Source organism: Anoplophora glabripennis, unplaced genomic scaffold (assembly GCF_000390285.2).
Source record: "Anoplophora glabripennis isolate ALB-LARVAE unplaced genomic scaffold, Agla_2.0 scaffold358, whole genome shotgun sequence".
Classification (NCBI taxonomy): Eukaryota; Metazoa; Arthropoda; class Insecta; order Coleoptera; family Cerambycidae; genus Anoplophora; species Anoplophora glabripennis.
The window spans coordinates 348441-372801 of record NW_019416493.1 but is presented as its reverse complement, the minus strand read 5'-3'; the positions used below and the strand labels follow the sequence as shown (position 1 = coordinate 372801).

The window sequence follows — 24361 nt, the reverse complement described above, 5'->3', positions numbered from 1 at the left end:
ATTGTCTAATATTTATTTTATTTTACCTTACCCCAGTCTCAGGTTCCATAACTCGCTTGTACCTACCTACCGATCGGGGCCGAGCGACCCGCGATCGCGCACTACCGAAGGCCACAAGCGGGCGTCCCGACGCCCGGCGTCTCGGGCGTCCGTCGGTCCAAACCGCCNTAACACCCTGCATAATCATATTTTGAATTGAAGCCTTGCTTGTATTTATACGGGAATTTTCTTCCACGATATTTAAAATTTGTTTCTCTACTGTAACAGTATGTACCCACACAATATCTTCCATATCTTCCACGATTAGGTAGCAAATTTCCCCTTCCAAGCTCTTGTTGAATGATGCAGTAGAGGTAGCAGCATTTTACACATAAATTAAAATAGTATCAATTAATTTTACACTGTTATACACCCAGGCCACTTGAAACACTTGTAAGATGACGTAAATAATAAACCACGGTAATAAAAGCACTGTGAAAACCACAGTAATACTGTACAGTAAGTATTTGTGAAGTGAAAAACTATTTAATAAACACAGTACAGTCGGCCAGCTACATAGTCCTGATAACAGAGCAACTCCAAAATTTTTGTTTTCTAAATCTGTAAATAATTTATTACAACCTTCTTAGTGACATGAAGTGGGGTATATTGTACTCCATTTTTTAATATATTTATAAATTTTGTATCTAAACTAGACCCAAAGTTAAGAAATTCAAGTAAAAAAAAGAACGTCGAGTTGCTTGCTCTGACCCAAAAAACTGCTGTGTATTAAAAAAAAACATTTGAGATCTACTTGTATATTACACCTTATCCTTTCCACCAAAATCGTTGTTTTATTCTAATTTCAATACTAATGATATGTCTACACTTCCTCTTGATACTATAAAAGTGTTAGTACAATATAATTATGTCTGTTTTATTTTACTACATTTTTTTGTTAGATGTATGTCAAAATTACAGTTTCTAATGTGGTTTTAATTATAGAATTTCTAATTAAAAAATATACTCATGATGTCAATTTATATTATATATTATATTACTTATCAATTAAATAGTGAAATAATAATTGAATTTGGATAAAGAAATACAATTGTTTGCATTCTGCTATATTATTTTGTATGATTCCATTCTTTTTTATCTTGATGTTTTGCATATTTCTTTTATTCAAAATTTAATTGTAATATTTCCTGTTCTGATTTTTTTCCATAAAAATGACAAAACTGACAGCTCTAATTTCCGATAATATACACTGCTGCAGAATTATTTGTAAATCAATCAGATACAACGACGAATGAATGAAATTTTAGGTAAAATCCGACACTTATGTGAGAGCAAAGCCGGCATATTACTATTATTATGGTCACAACTGATATTTTAAAATGTATGATGTGTGAGAAGGGTGGGCATATCACTATTATTACATTTGATAATTTTACGTTTACGATGTGGAGACAATAGAGATTTAATGGTTACCCTCTTCCTAATGGTCCCGCAGGTTATTTGGCAACACGGGCGCCTGCTCGGCGTGCGGGCAGACCATCCCGGCCAGCGAGTTTGTGATGAGGAGCGGCGGACCGTCGCCGCAGCAGCCGGGCGCGCCGCCGCACGTGTTCCACCTCAAGTGCTTCATGTGCAGCAAGTGCTTGCAACCGCTGGTACCAGGGGACAGGTACTACATGTTGGCCGGCAGTCTGGTGTGCGAGCAGGACTGGCACAAACTCCTGAAGAGCTCGGCGGCGACGCCCACGGTGCGCAAGGGCAAGGTGGGGCGGCCTCGTCGGAGCAGGGATTGAAACGACGCCAATCACGAGGCAGGTGGGTACATTTTAATTTTTCCTTTCATCCGAAGGTAGTTATTGCACCTTATTTGGTATTAAATTTTCGAAATTTATAAACCGATTATTCCATATGGCGTTCCACAGGAAACAGTGTTTGGACCCATCGCTATTCAATTTATATAGTTTAAGTCAGATTTGAAAATCCTTCAATGAAATATTTTTATTTCATTAGTGTCAGTTTTAAATTGGGAGTATATGTTGTGGAAAATGCAAGTATATCCATGTATCTTGGAAGCTAAATGTTTTAAACTCCATTGAAGATATGAATTAATGAAAACTTACTTCACTATTTGTGCCTTAGTCGTTGACCCATGTGGCGCCTAATTTGGTGTTCGAAATTTAAGAATCAAACACTTAACTCAAAAATGGGCTACCTCAGAGAATGATCTGTCTATTCAGCGTGTGTAGATTGAGTCAGATTTTAACCTTTCATACAATCATTTTATTCAATTCGTGAGTGTATACAGGGTGATTCAGTCATAATGTCATTAATTTTAAGAGTAGATAGAGAAAAATGAGTATAATTCGATGGCGTGATTAAAAAAAAATTAAATGCATATTTAAGCTGAAAAAAAAAATATTTTCAAATCATTATTTAACCCCCTTTTCAGGCTGTTACTGACCGGCTGACGTCAGCCGGCTACGATATGAACAAGACGCCCTAGATGCAATGTTGCCATATTTATATATTTTCGCTTATATAAAGACAATAAATAAACGGTTTGCTCACGTCAACCAATAATAATTTAAAATGCTATAAATTATTTTTTATAATTATGCAATCAACATATTAAGTTGTTATTGTTGCCCAGCAAGAACCTCTAGGAGGTCTGAGCATGCCTTGCCAAAAATCAGTTTTTTTTAACATCATAGTGATAATTTTTTAATTTGCTGTAAGCCTTCTACTAAAAATTGTAAAAAAAAGTAACGCGGCCCATTCAGATGTTCAGGTAGAAAATGCGGCCCAATTAAACGATCGCCATATACTCCTGTCCATACATTGACACCCAATCTCCTCTGAAAACTAAACCTACGAGTAGTGTGCGGGTTTTCATCTGACCAGATGTGACTATTATGGCTGCAAAGAAATTAGGTCTGTTTCACTTAAAGTAAAATTTAATATTGAAGTTACAAAACTCAAAGAGTTCAAATAATTTAAATTTCATTTCATAACCATTTCAATTTCATTACAGAAATCATGACATAAAAAACCAACACTCACTAGATAAATTATAAAGAGAGGGTGAAATGTATGTAGTAGGTGTTTAAATATTGACTGTAAGTAATAGAAGATAAAAATACAATCGGACGGAGACAAACTCAGTACGTGTTTCCGACCTAGGCTAACCTGTGTCGAGGTCATTAACCTCCTAATTTGCACGTGCACTTTAATCTAGGAGCCACACAGGGTTCCGTTGCCAATCAGATTGCCATGGCTGCAAACAACTTATTCGAAAGTATTTTGACCTCCTGAATCCAAAAAACTTGGTCGCAAAGTCTGAAAGTGGTCAGTTTAATTGTTATCAATAAATTAAATGTTTAAATGGCTGTAAAAAGTTTATTTTTATAGCTAGTACACGGAACTTTATCTGGCTCCTAGACTAATACGAACTGTAGTAGGATCGTATTCCTTGCAAAGTAGAGCAAAAAGTTGTCGGTCTTTTATCAAAGGAAAATCGTGTCATCAAATTGAATGTATTGAATAGGGATGATTGTTTTCGAATGTACGGTTATTACAATTTATCATTTTTAATATTATTAACGTTTTCACGTTTTATAATTTATTATGTTAAATAATACACAGTTTTAGTTTTTCAATTTATTATTCAATATCTAGTTGCGTATAACCAAAATTTACATAATAAATGTAAACTTTAGTGTAAATCTAAACTTTGGAGTAACCTAGGTAGGTACTTATTGTTTTTGAGAAAGCAATACTTATGTTTTTTACCTATTTAAAATGCCAGTACGAGTAAAACAGCATTCATCCGTCCAGAGCACTTTGTTAATAAAGTTCTGCTGCACTTCGATTTAGGAACCAATTGCAAAATTCAACGGGGAAATCAGCTGCTTCTAAAGCTTGAACTTTTTAAAAATGTGTAATGTTAACTCCTTTGCGGGAAAAATGCGGGAGATATGGATGGTGGTAGATTTGAATAAAAGCTTTAAATTGTTAGGTAATGGTTTTGTAACCGTGTGTAGTGTATTTTGTAGATTCGGGTATTTAGTGTGCCGACTTTTTTTATTTGATAAAATGCGGTGTATCTTCAACCCTCTGCTTTATTTATGTTCTTTTAACGAAAGTTGACTTCGAGAAGTCAGGCTTGTTAAAACATTTTGCGCTAAGTTAATACAATTACTAAAATTAGTTATAATAAAATGCAGCATGATCTTTATTTACTTGCATTTTATTGGTTTTGTACATATGTATCCGTATACTAAAGCGGATTAATTAAATGTGAACCACAGATTATGATCTGAACTTGGCAACGCTGTTAGCTTCAGCTGACGATTTGTTCGTGACATTACGTTACAAAATTTTCCAAGCATCCGGGCATCTGACAGGGCCGCTCTCTTAGCGGGAGTTATGGGTTGATTTCCTCCATTTTTAAAAGTCGAGTAAAAAAAATTTTTTTCCGATTTTCTGTCTTTATTAAGCCTTCCGAATACGTGGTTAAAATTAATGACATTATGACTGAATCACCCTGTATGCGGTGAAGAACGCAATGTAATATTCGAAACAAGAAATGCTAAGTCCTGTTAAAGATCTAACAAAAAATGACATTACTGCAAACTCATTTGACTAAGTGACGCGTGATTAGGCGTTAAATCTTCAAAAGAACCAAACAGTTCATATGGCGTACCTCGGGGAACTATGTTTGGATCCATGTCTATTCTATTAAATCAAATATTTTGGTTTAAATAGTATCAGTTTTAAAGTGGGCTTATATGCAGTGAATGATACTGATGTAATGTCGAATCCAGAAGTGTTAAACCCTACTAAAGGGTTAATTTGTCACATTTAAAATGAAGGCATTCACTAATATATCTACAAAAGGTCCAAAAGTTGTTTGGAGGAGTCTCAGTCTCTTGTTATTTGTTGAAATACTTACAGAACCTTATAACATATAATTCAGTTTAAAAAGAATTAAGGGAAAATTACGGAGTTTGACTTTCTGGAAATAAGTATTTCTTTAACTAGCTGTATCCAAAAACTGTTAAGTCATGATTCTACTAGAACTCGCGAAAACAGTTAGAGAGCAATATGTTAGCGTCAAATAAATATAAAAGCTAGTTTCGCGTTCAAAAGTGAAGTGAAAAATCTAATTACACCCTCCCGTACGCATTACCGCGAAACCCTCCTAATTGGACGCGGGAATTTCTATTTCGAAGTCGACGTTAAGATTTCCATTACATCCACAAAATGTCCGATTTGATTAGTGCTTAGATTTGTCTGCGACAAAAATAAAATGAAATATTCTCGCGACTGCCACAGAATTATTTATACCTTGGCGTTCACGATTATTCGCACGCAACTGTGTGCCAGTGCGGTGGAGGAATTCCTAAAAAATACGGGAATTATAGCGAGGCGTAAAGCGCATTTCCTGTTCCGTTTTGCGCATTACGTGGGAATTTAACCACTGGGTGTACAAGGTGAACCTCAAATATGTATATATGTAAGTAACAAGTTTTTTGACAAAAATAGTAATAAAAAGGGTAAAATTATGTATATTTTTTTAAATAAAAAACTTGTTGAGAACTACTGACTTCAGCGAAATACGACATTTGTATAATTTTGTCATATTTCTTTCAAATTTCTTACATGTTCAATTAGCGAAACATCTTTACATGTCTGTCATTTCACTATTCATGTAAAGTCACCGTATTCTACTAGAATACACCATATTTCTTTAAAAATATTGATTAAATATGTTCCAAAGGCCCTTAAATAAAACATCTTCCATACAAACACGTAACCCTATTGTCGTAGAGTTTGATTCCTAACAGAATCGCACTCATTTCAAAAACGAAAATGACCATTCATCATTTACCTAGATCACAGGTGCATATCTAAAATTGTCGAAGTTTTTAATAGATGCTATTTTTATTTATGGTTGCAAATCATCAACTATTCCACATTTTAGTAGCCCTACAATCCGCGTCATTGTACAATAACATGTCTGCTTCTGATCCGAAGCGTCGCATCGATCAATTTATTCTATACGTATCTAACGGCACTCTAATGCCTGCCTTGTCGGCTTGGCGTGCAGTGAACAACCAGGTTTTTGTGCTGAGGAATATTGCACGTGCATTTCATTGTCGTTTGTTGGTTTGTGAGTGACTTTGGCGCTTTCCTTGGTCGAGTGTATGACACGTGTTTTTATGGCCGTCAGTAGCATTGTGTATCATGAGCATAGAGCGGCACACGGTTATTATTAAATATTTGTTGACGCAAACAGTACATCGATTAATTTCACCATTTCCATTTATTCTAAATTTTATTGAAAATGGTTTCAAAACTATGCAATTTTTTAATACGCCTCTGTTGATTACACACAGTAGTTGGTAAACTGTGTCTCTGCTGACTAAAAATGATGCACAATCTGTTATGTGCGTCTTACAATATTGGCTCATCTGATTTATAGTTTAGGTTTACATAAGCTGAGCCCTGTATAAAACTTCTTTTTGCAGTATCGCTTTCTAATTTTGTAGAACATATACAATAATGTAGGATACACAATTATTTTACTCTTTAATTATGGTATTACCTACCCCGAAATTACTTTTTCGTCTGTGTGTATTAAACAGCTAATACAGTGTAAGATTCTCAGCCATTAAAAATTCAATCAAGAATCCAGCGAAAAACTCAAAGGAAAAAGCGCGTAATCAAAACTTTCTAAATTGTTTGTTGCACATGAGGCGCTCGGTGTATGAAATAATTCGATGTTACACAAAAACGGCGAATAACATGTGAGGGGTTGTTTTTATTCTACTTAATTTTCGCTTGAACAAATTTTAAATTAATTCAGAATAAACGTAAATAGCCCCATTTCCGTCGATTAACAATGTTTCGCCCGGAGCGGGTAATTCCGCAAGTTTCCGAGTCTGAAAGCCCCATAAAAGCGCTTGCTTTCCATTTGATATTTAAATGTGTTTAAAGTATTGTTTTATGTTATAAATTTAATGCCACAAAGTATTAATTGCTCATGAAACCAACGAAATTACGTTAAAAGGCATATTGATGAGCTTTAGCGGAGATTATAAACTTTGCTGCGGCAGACTTATTACTCATCCTCCTTTAACTCGAGGGACACAAAAAAATTTTGTCTATTGGTACAGCCAAAACTAAATTAAAGGCAAAGTGGTTGCAATTTTGTTTAAAATTCCTTGAGAAAATCCAGAATTAAAAATATTTAAGTAAACAACGTTCGTTTTTTTTCACAAGAATGACATAATTGCGGTATCGTGCGACGTTGCCAAATATAAATTTTTACAGTAAATCTACGATAAAACGCAAGACAGTATTGGAAAACATTAAAAGTCTCTGTCTGGTACATTATGCATATTCCTTGCTGTTCGAGCAAACTTTATTACACCAGGAAAATTAGCGAAAATAAAAGAGAAACTCGAAAAATGTCCTGTCCGCCAGATTATTGTAAAATTGTCTAAAGGAACATAATACAAGACATCTTTCATCTCGTGAGTCAACAAATTTTATTAGCTAACTTTTCTATTTAAACAAATAAGTGAGGAAACAGTTTTTTCACTTTGTGGGAAAACCATCAATTTTAGCGAAAAGTGACTTACAGACAGCTTGTAGGGAATAAAATTATCTATAAAATGAGACTTGTTAAATTAAAATCGGTTAATAAACAAAAAAGTTATTGCAAAAAACGAGAAAAGTGCCCATTTTTTAATTTGTTTATAATTGTCGCATTTATTCTTCAAATTTTATAAAACCTATGACAAATTGAGGGTTTTATCATACTTTAAAAGTATGCCAAAAGTGGGTGCTGTAGGTGCAATAGTTTACGCACAATTCAATTTGTTTATAACGGAGGCTCGAAAAGTTATGAACTTTAAGCCTCTGTACTGGCGTTAATTTTCAACCAAACATGATTGTGAAAGCGTCATTGTAATCTTAAAGACGCAATTAAGCGACCTATTAAAAAATATCACCGTTTTTTTGACATTGACATCCTCAAATTGTGCATTAAAAAACCGTGCGTTTTTCGCTTATAAACAATTTGAATAAAATTGTTGCTATTTATGCTACCTCACCGAAAATAGATGCAATGGATAGCTGGCAAAAAAATACAAATTAAAAAGAAGCACCCTCTACGATCCACAGGAGCCAAGATAAGAATATTTTTTTAATTGTAGCGCAATTGTTTATAAACATTAAGACTTGAATTTTTCGCAAAATAAAGTTTGCAACGTAAACTACGATTTCCCGTGAATTGCATTGAAAAATGTGGAAAATTAACGACTCATAAGCCCTTTAAAGAGAAGGTATTTGCTGAGTAAACTGTCCGGCGCGGTGATGGGAGAAGCTCGTCCAATCGAGTCGCGCGCGCGAGAAAAGTGAAATCCAAAGTTCAAATTGATGCGCGCTGTAAATTTTACAATACCTCAGCTTCTATTGATCGTAGAAACTTCTTTTTTTTTAAACTGGGGCAGCTCGACGAAAAAATAATAATGGGCATATTTACGAATTTGTAGAATAGCCCTGAACCACAAAAAAAGTGCATCTTTTATATTTAATATGCACAATTTGAGAATGTTAATGTCAAAAAAACGGTGATATTTTTTAATAGGTCGCTTAATTACGTCTTTAAGATTACAATGATGCTTTCAGAATCATGTTTGGTTGAAAATTAACCTATACAAAGGCTTAAAGTTCATAACTTTTGGAGCCTCCGTTATAAACAAATTGAATTGTGCGAAAACTATTGCACCTACAGCACCCACTTTTGGCACACTTTTAAAGTATGATAAAACCCTCAACTTGTCATTGGTTTTATAAAATTGTAACAATAAATGGGGTAGTTATAAACAAATTTAAAAATGGGCACATTTCTTGTTATTTTTACAATAACTTTTTTGTTTATTAACCGATTTTACCTACAACTGCCTGAGAGTCACTTTTCGCTAAAATTGATGGTTTTCCCTGCAAAGTGAAAAAACTGTTTTCCTCACTTATTTATTTAAATAGAAAAATTAGCTAATAAAATTTTTTGACTCGACGTGTTGAGAGATGTCTTGTATTATGTTCCTTTAGACAATTTTACGATAATCTCGCGGATAGGACTTTTTTCTAGTAAAAATTTAATTTGCTTAGCCTATATAGTATTGTAAAAGCAAGTTAAAATATAAAACTAATTATTTTTGCAAAAGAAAGTTTCCTGTCACATTTCAAAAAGGGACCCTCTGGCACCAATGCTATTGCTCTCATCAGATCTACTATGTCTTTTATGCCAGGACGTTTGCGATTTAAAAAAAAACATCTTGTATATTACAAATTTTAACGTACTTTTCACCAGCAACCTGCTCGGTATCGACAAGGTGCAAGGATATTTTTATCGGAGATATTAGAAACTAGCTCCAGGAAACAGTTCATTATACGTGGTCACTCTCTCATATACACGCCTACGTCAACAAATTTTTTCCACCTGCCAGTTAAAAGCCGTTTCATTCACCTTGCCGCTTTATTACCTTACCGTATATTTATATTTAAGTGTGGAGTTAAGTAGGATGAGTCCATAAAACAAATTGAGACAATGAAAGTTACTTAAAACCGTATAAAATTACAAAAATTTAATGACCGTTTTATTATATTAAGAACTGTTAATGGCAGACGTCTTAAGTCTTATCTAAATATGCGAAGAAGGAGTCAGATAAAATGATTGTTTATTGTGTCAATTACGGGGACTTATCGATGGATATTTAATGGCCCATGGAGGTGTAAATGAAAATATATGAACGAAAAGATCTTAGATGTTGTAAAATAAATATTTAATCGCAAGGTGCGATAAAACGTTATAGTAAAAACAAATTCCTTATCCCACTCGGTTCATGGAAAAGTTATCTTCAGCTGCATCAGTCGTTTCGTGTTATCGCCATTGTCCTACACGAAGTCCGACCTAGTTGCCACGTCATTGATCTCGGAGCGGTATTGCTCATTGTTATGGTTCTTACCACCCACAATAACGACTTTATAACTTTTTGCTATCTAGTAAACTAGTCATTACTTTTTTTCATAATTCGACAATTTTTTTATAATGTTGCAGGTATGCAATTTGGTTTGTATCCTTCCTTGGCAGTTATCAATGGTTGAAAAAACTCTAAGGTCCATACACATCGCTGAGTTTTAGAGCGATATGCCCCTTGAAACATCAATACCCCTAAACTGATGCCACGTCATCAACCATCTCGGAATTTGTGCAACCAGATATGCAATATGTTTTCACCCTCGCTGATAGTAACGACTTTTTCTTTGTGCAAAAACTTTTTTAAGTATCCATCAATGGTTCCAAGAGACTGTAGCTTTGTGCAATGTTCTAATGATAATGGAAGAGCAAAATTAGTCACAAAATCTTAATTGGAATGTGCTTTGTACTGTCTATGATTCATACATGATGGAACACCACCTTATTTCAGTTTAGGAACTTGGAAATATCAAACAGAGTGTATCAAAATAGACGGATATGCTAGGATAATTGAACCATGCCATGGCCACATAGGTCTTCAGACTTAAATCCTCTAGATTACTTCCTCTTATTGCGTCAAAATAAACATTGTTTGTTAGGTGTCACAGTCTTCTCCTTCATTAAGAATTTTAATTTCACAACTTAGCTATTTCTTTTGCAATTTGTTCGGAAATTGCTGTTTCTGTCAAACTTTTAAGAGCAAAATTTTAATTTTTTCAACTTTTAAAATTTGCCCTTAAATCTTGAAAAAAATCTGTTACAAAGGTTTGTAGGAACTCCGTTTATTAAAAATAAAAAGGTAACTGAATTAAAAGAAATTAAAAAAAAACAATTCTAAAAAATACTAACAAATAAATATTTACAAAACAACGAAGAATAAAAAAAATAACAATTCTAAAAAATACTAACAAATAAATATTTACAAAACAACGAAGAATAATAAGAAAATATTATTATGTGAATACATAGGACGTATTGTTGGTACCAACTATTTAATACTCACCTTTGTGTGAATGTAAAGAGGCCATCATTTACTTCAGCGCATTTTATATATCTTTTTAAAAAAATTCTCTTGAGGTTCAAAGAGTTCGGATGCAAATATCCCTGCTAACATTAACTGCGGCTAATGTATTCACAAAGTGCTTGATGTAGTCCCAAAACTAAAAGTCCATTGGATTTAAATCCGGACTACCAGATGGCCATGGACTGTCGGTACTTCATCCATACCATCGGTTGGTTTTTTATTGTTAACTGAAGAATTACTCTTTTTATTATCGGAAAAAATACATACATTCTCTTGATATGAGTTATACATATCTCTCGTCGATACCAAATATCTGGATAGAATGGGTAAAACATTCTTATATCAACGTCATAGAAAAGTAGTTTCGCTCTAATTCAAAATTCAAATAACTGAAGATAATAATTTAGTTTTTTATATCTGTTTAAAACTTTAAATCTAACAAATTATGTTTTTACTGGCTACTAATTTCGTCGTAAATCATCAAATTAACTGTGGCAATTAATTAATATTATAATATATTAATACTATATTCGGATATTGGACATTAAAATATTAAAGTTTATAATTTATTTAAACTTATGTATGTACATATTTACCTTAGAATTCAATACAGTTAAAATAATCTATTATATACGAGTACTTTTATATAAGCAATCTGTCGTTAATGTCTTGTTTAATTTATAGACGAACAAAAGTGAAAGTCTTTATTAATGCATAAATTTAATTCCTTTTTAAGATCTCCAATATGAGGTGTGTCAAATGTCAAATGTAATCCTTGATGGCATAGCTTCGGGACATGTCAGCTCGGGAGATTTCATTTATGTAGTTGATCAAATCAGTATAAAAGTATATTAAACGATAGTAGTAACACATTGCACCTTCCTCACACAAGTCCTAGGTCCATATTAATATCTGTTGTTTAACAGTTGTGCAAATCTAATTTGTTATTATTACGATGTATGAGAACGGTGAAAAATGATGGAATGATCATTTTGGGACATAGTGAAAATTTTTAATCTTCTCGATGTTTCAAATACAGGAAGCAATGTGGGACCACAGTTTCTTAATTAGTGTAGTAATTACTTTTAAGTCAAATGCCTAACCACATTCTTGCTATAAAATATTTCGCATCCAAACAAAATGAGTAATTATTTTAATGAAACTTTAATTAAGGCTTGGCTATTTTATTTGCTGCGAACTAATTTTATGAGGAAAATGTTCGTAATGGTGGGAATAGGACTAATTCGTTAGTAGGAGAGAATGGAAGAAGATTCTGATCTTTTTATCTTAATGTGCAAGCCCTTCCAAATCGTAACGAAATGATTATTTCAAAAAGAAATCGTCTAGTGGTGAACGAAAACTACAAGCAATCTAACATAACTTTTAACCAAATTTGTACCTCTTACAATTCCAGAGATGTGCGTCCTTAAGTAGTCCACCCTGTATAATGACTCATAAAATATTCGCCTGATTCTTAATCAGTATTTTTTGAAGTTATAATTTAACTGCGGTTTTGATTGTAGATCGTAATCCCAGATACAGTTATAAAGCCACTTTATCGGCATATGTCGTACCTTTCTTTTCCTTATTTATATCCATACTTACCAACCAATAATTCTAATTAGGTATAATTTATGACTGTTTCTTAACATCCTTTCTCGTATGATTGAAGCATTACCATATATTTTTCCTTAATACAAAACTGGTATATATGGCCCCCAGCCAGATTCTTAATCCGCAGATGTGGGTAAATATTTTATTTAACGGCACATAAATAAACGTATAATTTAATGTTAATTGGAATTTATGGAAAATACTCCTTTAGAGGTGAAAAGGAACAGAATACCGAAGAATCTATAAGAAACAGTTACTGGTTAAAGTTATTGCCAGAAATCTTCCACGTGCCTCATTGAGGAATGTGTCAAATGGCGATAATAATCTTTGAATTTAATGACGATTATAGTAAAAAGTCATTTATAATGTAGCATAGATTAAAAAATTTAGTAGTGCAAATTGAAGCAAAGTAGGCATCAATATGTTCTAGTAACATAACATTTTTGTAATGAAGATTTTTTAGAAAAAAAATGATCACATCTAGCTCTATTACCTCAGAAATTATACACATGCAAGATGCAATCAACAAGAGAAAAACACCAAGAAGATTATTGCGAATCCGACATGTGATCGTTCATTTCATTCTTAAATTTTGCGAAAATGCTGAAATTTATTCAAATCTCTTTTAAAAGGAACACAAAAATTAAACGAATAAATGAATTTATTACTTACCAATAGACGATATGCTCTATAAAAATTGTTCAAAGTTGTTTCCATGTCTAATAAAATAAACATGCTTCCAAACGACGGTCTAAATTCTATCCAATCCATCGCTGAGGAAACATTTCATTCAAAAGTGTCGTTACTTCTCGAGTACTGTGTGGAGGAGCCCCATCTTGAAGATAAAACAGGCGCGCCCGAACTTGTAATGCCACATCGTCCAATAATTCAGGCAACCGGTTCTCCAAAAGTCAGTATATGTTGGTTCATTTAGCCGTCCTTTAAAGAAATAAGGACCCACAAGTACATCACCTATTATGCCTGCCTAAACATTTACCGAGCCGATGTTTGTTACACAAACATAATCAGGAAAATCATCTTGATTGGCACATTGCCGTAAAAGCCATCTGCAAAAATGCATTCGTTGATCACAATCCGGGGGTAAAATCTGTTGAACTGGTTGAGGATGACGGGTGTGCAACAGCTGGCGCCTTAAGATGCGATGTACGGTACGAGATGAAGTTCCTACTTGCTGTGCGAGTCGTCGAGTACTAATTGTGGGGTCTTCGTCAAGATTTTCCAACACTGCATCTTCAACATTAAGGTTCACTTGCTGAGCACGTTCTTCTCCTCGAGGAATAACACTTTCCGTATCTTGCAGCCGCTGAACGCACTGTATGATTGTATTTGCACATGGGGGGTGACGTTGTGGCCATCGATCCCGGTACAACCTAGTCGCCGCGAGCGCATTTTCTTCGGCTGCACCATACACTAACACCATATCGACACGTTAGGAAATAGTAAATGCATTGTTCCTCGGTTCATTGTAATTTACAAAAAAAAAAAACGCCAAGATAGGACTTTTTCGTATAAGACTTTTCTATTACAAATATCATCAGGAAGCTGTAGTTTAATTTTTATAGATTATACACGCCACGCCCTCTATACCCTAACGAGATACTCGCATTTTTAATTATGTTGTGAGTTGGTTCTTCCTCGATTATAAGAAATTTTGCTAGTCTTTAAAAAACAAATACATACAAAGAAAATGTGCATGAATACTAATGCTCTTTAACTTGAGACTATATTCCATGATTTTCTTGCATTTTGATATTTCATAATCCAAATCTACTTGTTCTTGCATTTTGATGTTTCATAATCCAAATCTACTTGTTGCAATAGTAGGCTATTGACTATGTTTAGATAGGAACTACAACGTAACAGAAATGTTATTATTATGTGATATGTTCAATTGACCCTAAAAAATGATAAAACCGCGGAGTATTTTCAGTTTTTTGTGTTTTACTCGAAAACTACACTTGTTGAATACTTTTGAAATAATTTATATCGACAAGTTTTTAGGCTGTCAATTTTTGAACTATACATTATAATTACAATGCATTCAGATGCAGCAGTGATATCCTCAACACTGGCATTTTCAAGTAAAAATACGTCGAGGTAATTTTTTAATTTTGAAAAATTCTTATTTACAAAATTGAAAATTTTTTTTGTAATTGTAATTTTTTAATTAAAAGTTCAAAAATAATTATTGTTTAAATAAGTAAATAATAATATTCAATCACCTAGAAACTTATTTTAACTTTCGCATTCACAAAAGTAAATTTATTAGACAAAATAATACCGAAAGTAATAAAAATTTTATAAAAATAATAAGAAAAAGTATCGTTGGTTAAATTGACATATCTCGGTTGATTTTAATTGTACAAACTTTTATCAGGCACCATTTTAAAGGTCTTGAAACCAGCTTTTATTTGAATATGGCATTACATATACCTAAATTAACTCAGAAAAAAGTTATAAGACGAAAATCGTCAAAAAAGGGCAAAAATTGACCAAAAATCCAAAAAGTAGCCAACTTTGATCCAATGTATCTCGGTTTCTATTAGTCGTAGACTTCTATCAAGGCTTATTTTAAAGGAAAAAACATTAACTTTTTTTTCTGTGAAGCAATGCCTATACCTAATTCCTCTCAGAAAAGAGTTGTAAGCTAAAAACCAAAAAGAAAAAAAAACGCATTTTTTTCGGTTTTTTACTCGTTTTTTGGGCATATTTTTGTTAAAAATATTTTTTTTTTGACTTCAAAAGGTCTCATTTCGATTGGAAATTCAATTTGTCACACCTTTTCTGATGACAACTATAGTGAAAAAATGCATAGATTTCGAGTAAAACTCAAAAAACTGAAAATATCACCTGTTTACTTCGTTCTCAAAAACGCACCCCTTTAAAAGGTAGCACTCCGCGGTTTTATCATTTTTTAGGGTCAATTGAACATATCAAACATTAAAATTTCTGTACGTTGTAGTTCCTAGTTTTTTGACATAGTCAATAGCTTATAAGCTTTGTAAGAGATATACAGAGAAACAAAAAACATTTTTTTTGTTGCCTGTATTTCAATGTAATTTATACTAAAACTATAGCATTTTTTTACCGGATACCCTGTATACAATATACAATTTTTACTGAGTGGTATTATCTACCGACGTAGGTGTTATTAAGATCAAGGGAAAGCTACAAAAAATTAAAGTCGGTTGCTTCTCTCAGGCCTGCCCCTATTTCCATCGAGAAAACGCAATCGCTTCATCTAATAGGGACAAAGTGGTAAATAACGCCTTTCACTGGAATCGCAACCAGACAACCTCAAGCTCGCCGCGCAAAACAAGCAACAAGACCCAACCGCCTCGTACGAAAAAATACTCCTATCTAATTAGATAATTAAAAATGCTGAATGGCAGTATTATTAAACCCTAATTAGATCGGATCGGATCAATGGTATATCAATGCAGTTAGTCCTACAACACGGCATTGTTAAAATACCGTCGACTGACATAATGAGGCACTGTTTGTATATTTTATAGTCTCCTCGCCATTTTTAGTCTTGTTCTGCTTTTAAACAACGCTGTCGTCTAATTAAAGGATACAAAGCTGCGCCATATAATACAAGGTAATTGTTAGCTATCTATAGGAGAGTTTAATTATTAATTAAATCGGGAACTTTGCAAGCTAATTAAACCAGCTCGGGCCATTATTGACGTGGTCGTTGGAAAAAAAAAACACGCCGTGCCTTCGCATGTTTCGGTTATCCCATAATTTGATTGGCGGTAAGGGCCAAACATGTTTTGTTTTCGACGGAAAATAACACTCGTCCATTTTAATTCATTTTAATACAATAGTAATTAACAAACTGTCAAACTGTAAGGAGTTTCCAGTTTAAGTGGTCTGCCAAGTCTCACTACAGATATTTCACTTAAAAATGAAGACTTTATTAGGTTTTTTAACCTCAAAAACTATGTTCGCTGATTCAAAACTCAATTATGTATAATCCGTAGGATATTACAAATATTTTGACTCCAAAGATAAAAGTCCATTGGAGTTAGATCGGGTGACAGAGGTGGCCACGGCACAGGACCAAATCGTCCAATCCATCGCTAAGGAAACATTTCATTCAAAAACGTCGTTGCTTCTCGAGTACTGTGTGGAGGAGCCCCATCTTGAAAATAAAACATGCGTGCCCGAACTTGTAATGGCACATCGTCCAATAATTCAGGCAACGGGTTCTCCAAAAAGTGAGCACATGTTGGTCCATTTAGTCGTCCTTCAAAGAAATAGGGACCCACAAGTACATCGCCTATTATGCCAGCCCAAACATTTACCGAGAACCGATGTTGAAAATGAGTTTCCCTAATCGCGTGAGGATTTCCATCGGCCCATATGTGCATGTGCATATTAAAGAAATTTACTTCATCACAGGTAAATGACGCCTCATCTGTTACACGAACATAAGCAGGAAAGTCTACTTGATTGGCACATTGCCGTAAAACCCATCTGCAAAAACGTATTCGTTGATCACAATCCGGGGGTAAAATCTGTTGAACTGGTTGCAAATGATAGGAGTGCAACAGCTGGCGCCTTAAGACGCGATGTATGGTACGAGATGAGGTTCCTACTTGCTGTGCGATTCGTCGAGTACTAATTGTGGTCGAGTACTAATTGTGGGGTCTTCGTTTTCGAGATTTTAAAGTTAGTCTTAGGTTTAAGTAGGCAGTGATTGGAAAAACATTCGAATTAATGATATAATTGCACCACAACCCCATAACCCCGTACTCAGTTGTGACAGTACGGGGTTATGGGTTTATTTTGTAATGAGAACACGAATCCAAATGTTTTTCCCAATCACCGACTGCTCCAGTCAGTTTGAAATCTCCAAAAACCGCTTTCCAGGGAGTGTCTTGATGTCAAAACCTAAACAGATCCGAGAATTCTGAATTCAGATTTCGATTCAGCGAGTTCGTTGTATAATTATGGCGCTGTGTAATAATTACAGAAAAACTGATGTAGGCTTTGAACCAAGTACTTCCTTTGTCCATAACTTTTTAAGAATTTTTTCATATATCTTTTGAGGTGCGTCAAGGGGTTATGTTTTACATTGCAACTTCTTTTGAACCATTACTTTTTTACAAAATGTTCTTTGCTTGCTCGATCAAAAAATGTTCCAACTTAGTTCCATTAGGCGAAATCAACTATATAGGAAAGAAGGCGTATCTCGAATATATTAAGCTTTGGAGTATTGAAATTCTACGGAATCGTCTCCAAGAACCTCAAAAGCGATGTTGCCACATTTCTCAAAATTTTCCTAAATCTGGGGAGAAATATATTTTTCACCATATTTGTACACCTTCATAACAGTAATGAGGCGCAATACTGTTTTTAAAAATTGCGTTTTTGTTTATGCTACCGTACGCCTGTTGGTAAATGGTGAAGCGGTAAACGAGTTGCAAACATTTTTTCTAGGGTCAGAACAATTTGTCTATATTCGCTGTATATCCATATTAGTAATAATAAAACTCTAACAATTGCAATAACACTCAATTACTGCAATTTGTACTGTTACAACAAAAAATAGCCACCAAAGCATTTAGAATCAGTGTTTTTCTCTCACCTACACCAACCTTTTTTTTCAGTATATAAATCATTTTCTCTTTCACTTCCAGGCAACTTTTATAAGTGTTAGGATTAATTTCTAAGAATCGGGTTTTTTAACAAAATCAGTTGTCATGGAAAAAGTTCAAAAACACATTGTATAAACATTTTGTAATCAGTTTCATTTATGGAAAATATTTCTTTGTTTTTATAAAAATTCATTTGTAAAAACTGATAGCTTCGGTACTAGCCAATTTTCCATTGTTTTTTTTTTACAAGGACGACAAACAACGAACAAATTAATCTTAATTAACCTATAATTAACTTCGAAATTTTAACTAGAACGTACCAAGTAACTGTAAAGTTTATAACACTGAGATAATTAGACCACCTTTTTGCCTCTCTCCTTGCATCCTGGTTGCAATTAACGGTACACCGAGATGCGCGACATCCTGTATATGCCATAATAATTAAACGTAATAAATAGCCGGCTACAATTTATTTGACATGACCTACTTGAAATTAATTATCGTCGCATTTAAATGCACACTCAATGTTATTAACAGTAAACCGAGTCAAAAAAATAAATGATGTAAGACTCGAAGATTAATGGAACAATGAGGATCACATCACTAACTGTTCTGCTGCTGTACTCATTTCTTAAAATAAGTTTTATTTCGGTGTATGGCGACTGTGCCCCTCGGTTCTCTGTTGACGCGAAAAAAAGGTGTACGGTCAAATATATTTTGTAATAATTGTAGAAATACTGAAACCGTAATACTTTTTCAAGTAATTTTTTTAAATTATTTTTTGCCAATCGAGTACTTTCATTTGGATGTTTTATTTAGATCAAGTGTACTTTCCATGAAAATTTTGGTGCATTTTTTATTATTTGACCGATTTTAAAGGACTTTTTATACTTTCGTCAAGCCTTATAATCCAAAGTTGTGACCAACTGCTGTTTTGGTGCAAAATAATTTTTAGTACAAACATTCCAGGGGATATACAACTGTATACAGTGTGTTTAACTTAGTTAGGAACAAGAACGGCCCTTTAAAAAATGTTATTAGTATTACTATAACAACACAAGCACACAAACATTTAAATATACTAATATACATTTTTTTATATACTTTTTAACAGTATATGATTCCTCCTTGTATTTTGACCCGCTGAAGACGATGGAATCTTCAGAAATGCTTCAACACCTCAGAATTTTTTCATAATCTCAAAAAATAGCTCAAAATTACTGAAAATCTCGATTTTTTGTTAAAAGAGTTAAGATTTTGAAATTTAAGTACACAGATTAATGGGATCAAAATAAAACCTTTTTATTCCTGCACTTTTTTCTCTAAAATGCCTCTTTGTGGAGTTACAGCCATTTTAAATCAATTTTGAATTATTAATATGCCTATAACTCCTCTAGGATGCATTTTAGAGAAACAAGTGCAGGAATAAAAAGTATTTTGACCCAATTTATGCAAACTGTAAACTAATAGAAAGGAATATATCATGAGCCCTAAACCTAATGTAAGGAAGAAAAACACAAATAAATTTTTTTCTCTAAAATGCATACTTGTGGAGTTATAGGCATTTTAATAACCCTCAAAGTTGGTTAAAAATGGCTGTAACTCCACAACGAGGCATTTTAGATTAAAAAAAAAAATGCAGGAATAAAAGTTTTTATTTTGATACTATTGACACGTCTGTGTAGAGGTCTTTTAATATCTCTCGAGCCGCGAAATGCGCGAAAGGCGTGGCGTATCCCAATAATTCTTCTAATAAGCACGTTGTGAAAACATTGACTCAGATGTGCATCATTACAAGTAGACATGAACTAAGGCGCTCGGGCATCAATAAAGTCAACTGGCGAACGTTCGATATATATATTTTTATAGTTTAAATTAAAATAATAAAGAATAGGGAATAAGAATATTATGATATTTGTAATCGGATCAAAGGCTTGTTTACGCTAAAGCTCGAGAGAGACTGTGAATAATACCAATAATAGGTGTAATGTTTTTAGGACGTATAATAATTTAGGCGACGGTTGGAATTATGTTTCTGCGCATATGAAGGTCAAAGCTTTTTAAAACATCTCTACCTACTTTAATTTCAAAATCTTAATTATTTTAACAAAAAATCGAGATTTCCACTGATTTTAAGCTACTTTTTGAGGTTAGGTAAAAATCCTGACGTGATATAGTATTTCTGATGGCTCCATCGTCTTCAGCGAGTCAAAATATAAAATACAGAGTATCATACTTTATTAAAAATTATATGAAAAAAGAAAATTAATTAATAAAAATTGTTTGCGCCTAACTATGTAATAATTCTAAATTTCCCAATTCAAACATCATGATTTTTTTGCATAATACTGTTATAATTTTCAAGTTACTGTCATTTTATGATATAATTAGCAAGTTGGATAATACCCCATTACAACAGTCAGCGTCCTAAATTATTTAATAGTCTGCAGAGGGCGCCTCGTACTCGACACTCAAAAATCATTATTATATTATTTTTCCCATCATTAAAAAACCTCTCTATTGAAAATTTGAAACATTTCTGACTAAAATTATAGAAATTATTGAGGAAAAACCATTTTTTATTTTTCACTTTGACACCCTGTATCATTTTTATTAACCGACTTGGGATATAGGTACTTATGTTAGGTTAAATCGAGTTATTTTCACCCAAGGAATCTCTGGTATCATTTGTGCCCTTCCATGTAAATACATCCTGTATAGGTATAGTAGATACGTAATAATATGTACCAGCAAAAGTTAATAAAATAATAATAGGCCAGTCAAATTGTCGAAAATACCCTCTTTTTTTGCCTAAACTTAGTTCAGTAAACAAAGACAAGTAAAAAAAAGCTAAATGTTAGAGCTTCATTTTCAAAATGTCGTCCAAAATTCTCAAAAAACAGTTTTTTTTACAAAAAAAAACTAAACATTTTAGGAAAAAATATTTTCGGCAAAAGTTGCAGAACCTTCTATAACAAAAATTTTGATTCCAGCTCGATGTCAATTGATAAACAAATGTATTAGTTATTGCAGAAAAACGGCTAAAAATCGCATTTTTTAAAAAGTTCTATATCATTATAACGAAAAAAGATTTTTTTTACGAAACTTTCATAATATGTAGTCCTTTGCAAGAACAATAAGTTTATTTTTGTAAAATTACAAAATATTTCATAGTTTTCGCAAAAATTTAGTTTTTCGAAAAAAAAAGACACTACACAGTAATACCTTACGTTACCCATCTTGGGCTTTGAATTTTTTTCAAGAGTGGTACATTCTTGTGCAAATTGTGCGCGTATTGCAAAATAATTGGAAATATGCGAAAAATCTACCGATACTTTGACTTCTTTTTTCGGGACGAAAGATTTTTTTTTTTGAAATTTTGAAATTTAATCGGAATCGCTACGACCTCATTTATTAATATTAAGGTCTGAAATTTACACATGTTGTAGTTTAATACTTTTACTTCAATATAGAAAATAGTCTGTGAATCAATTCACTACCACTTTTTACAGAAAATTTAATTTTGTTGGGCCCCGTGAAATGCTTGCTCCGCTCGACACGTTGATGCGCGTGGTGAGGGTTTTTTTGCGAACTTTGGACGCCATTTTGAAAATGAAGCCATACATTCAGCTGGGGTAAAGTACTTCATTCAATTCTATGGAATTTTTCAAAATTTTTACGTGTCTTTGTTTACCAAACTAAATTTTGGAGCGTAAAAATCTAAATTGATTGGACTATATTTCTCATTAGAAAAGCAATTGTAGAAAATAATTATAACACAAACTGTAGTTTTTCTTGAACAATATGTATAATTTCACATTTGTACATATCTGTCCTGATCTGAAGCTTCGCATCGATCAATTTATTCGATACGTATCTAACGGCACCCTAATGCCCTGTCGGCCTAGCGTGCCGTTGAACAATACCGGTTTTTTGCTGAGGTACGTTAGCCGTGCATTTCATTGTCGTTTGTGTGTGTGTGACGTTCTGCTTGGTCGAGTGTATGGCACGTGTTTTTATGGCCGTCAGTAGCATTGTGTATCGTGAGCATAGAGCGGCACACGGCTTGACCACAACAGATTTAGCCTTTTTCTGCTACTAGAATGCGTATTATCGCTTACTAGATACTTATAGATTACTGCTGTTTATTACTTGATTGTCGCCACAAAGTTTCCGACGTCCATTAATTAGTCAGTCAGTATGTTAAGATTTTATTTTTGAGAGCACAAGCTCATATTTCAGATGATAAGACTTATACAAGTACTTTTTTTTGTTTAGGCTTAGAATTTTAGTAATTCCTAAGATATTTACTGCTAAGAAACTGGTAACTTTTATTGCTCCGACATTGGCCCATTTATAAAAAAACTACAGTTATTTTTAGTTGTCCCAGAATTAAATTTGCTTTTTCTTTTATTTCAGTTAAACCGTGGTAGCCGGGCGAGTGAGGGACGTGCAATAATTTTGCTAAAACAGAAGCAATCCATGATTGGCATTCTCTTGGTTCGGTGACCATAATCCCTAAAGACCACCCTGCATATCGTATTTCGAAAAATACCCCCCCGTTAAGTTCGTTTTCCGAAATCGGAACGAGTGGACAGTGAGTTCGGATGGAGGCAATGCACTCTTAGTTGGCGCATGCCGCAGTTGATGGGCGTCGAAAGTGACGTTTGACACGAACACGTTGTAAGGTTAATGTATAGTGATCGAATTTATCGATGACAGTTTTTATTTAGTATGTTGTTATTTTTGTAAATAATAAAGTATTGTTAATTATGATGATCGCACGTGGTTTTATTTTATTATTATATTTATTTTTTTTTAGAAACGTAACCCTTTTTCTAAATTATTCCTGTATTTGCCATTTAGACAACTCGGGGAAAATTATAAGTGAAATATAGAAATTTAAAGAAAAAAAGACGCCAATTGGTGCAAAACCATGTGCGTTATTTTAATCTTGTTACACTTGTTTAATTATTCTCTTCTTTTGATTCCTAAATACCTATTTAAAACCAGATGAACTGAATATTCTACGTTTTTTAATTTATAAGAATGGTAAATGAATAATTTATAACTTGTTTTATCTTGGGAACATCAAAATTGCAATTCCTGATCTGCTTTATTTCATCAAGTGTCAATTTTCGAAAAAAATTATTAAAAGTTTTTTCATCCGACATCTAACACATCGTTGCTCTACCTTGCCCTAAAAAACGCAAAAGTTTGGCTCAATTATAAACTTTTATGTCTCTTGAAGTTTTTCACTAAAATATTTTATTTTTCATTAAAAAAATAAAATAATTTTCCTTTTTTTTATAATTTATTCAAAAAATACTAAATACAACTGGATTTGGAAATAGCAATCTTTACCTTCATTACAAGTTTCTATCCGGAGATGCCAAATTTCCAATTGTCGTAAAAAATCAATTGTTTAAGAAGATAGGAAGAAATGAAGAGGATTTAAATCAGGGGCTATGGAGACCAATTTTGTGCTCGTGATACATATATCCAACAATTTGAATATACCAAATACTGTCGAGTAACTATATTGGAATGGACTGGAATACCATCGTGTATAAATCCCAGATCACATTCTTCTATATTTCTCCTACAGTGAGAAGTAAAATAGGAACTGAAATTTAACGTACCTTTTTTAAAGACGTTTTTATAAAAGACTTTTTATCAAGCAATCACACCTTACATTTTTCCTTAATTATATTATTTTATATTCATTTATCTTTTAAAATGGACAATTTGCACGTTACCGTTAACACTTCCTTCTGCACATTTATACTTCAATAATAAAAAAACGTAGTAAACTACGGCCAGGAATAGGTGCCAAAACTATTGGCAAAAACAATGCATACAAATAGAATATTTTTTTACTACCACAACAATTCGAAGAAACATGTTTGGAACTACTGGCTCCATTGAGAGCTGAAGTGGCTTGAACAAGTGTTTGCACAAATCACACATCGCTTCCATACAGGGTGTGGCGTGTATAATCTATAAAAAATACAGCCTCCTAACGATATTTGTAATAGAAAAGTTTTA

At 33.3% G+C, this 24361-nt stretch overlaps 1 protein-coding gene across 4 annotated transcripts in view; it reads left to right on the top strand.

Annotated features, from left to right (window-relative positions):
- LOC108907041 (LIM domain only protein 3) overlaps positions 1–23092 on the top strand; it is a 160510-nt gene extending 137418 nt beyond the window's left edge. For 3 of the 4 annotated variants that reach the window (XM_018710553.2, XM_018710551.2, XM_018710554.2), the window contains 2 exons: positions 1487–1815; positions 22733–23092. In XM_018710553.2, coding sequence (XP_018566069.1) covers positions 1487–1793 — 307 coding nt within the window. In that variant the 3' untranslated portion in view covers positions 1794–1815; positions 22733–23092. The remainder of the gene's footprint in view (positions 1–1486; positions 1816–22732) is intronic. The other variant, XM_018710552.2, reaches the window with a different exon arrangement.
- Positions 23093–24361: the final 1269 nt, after the last annotated feature.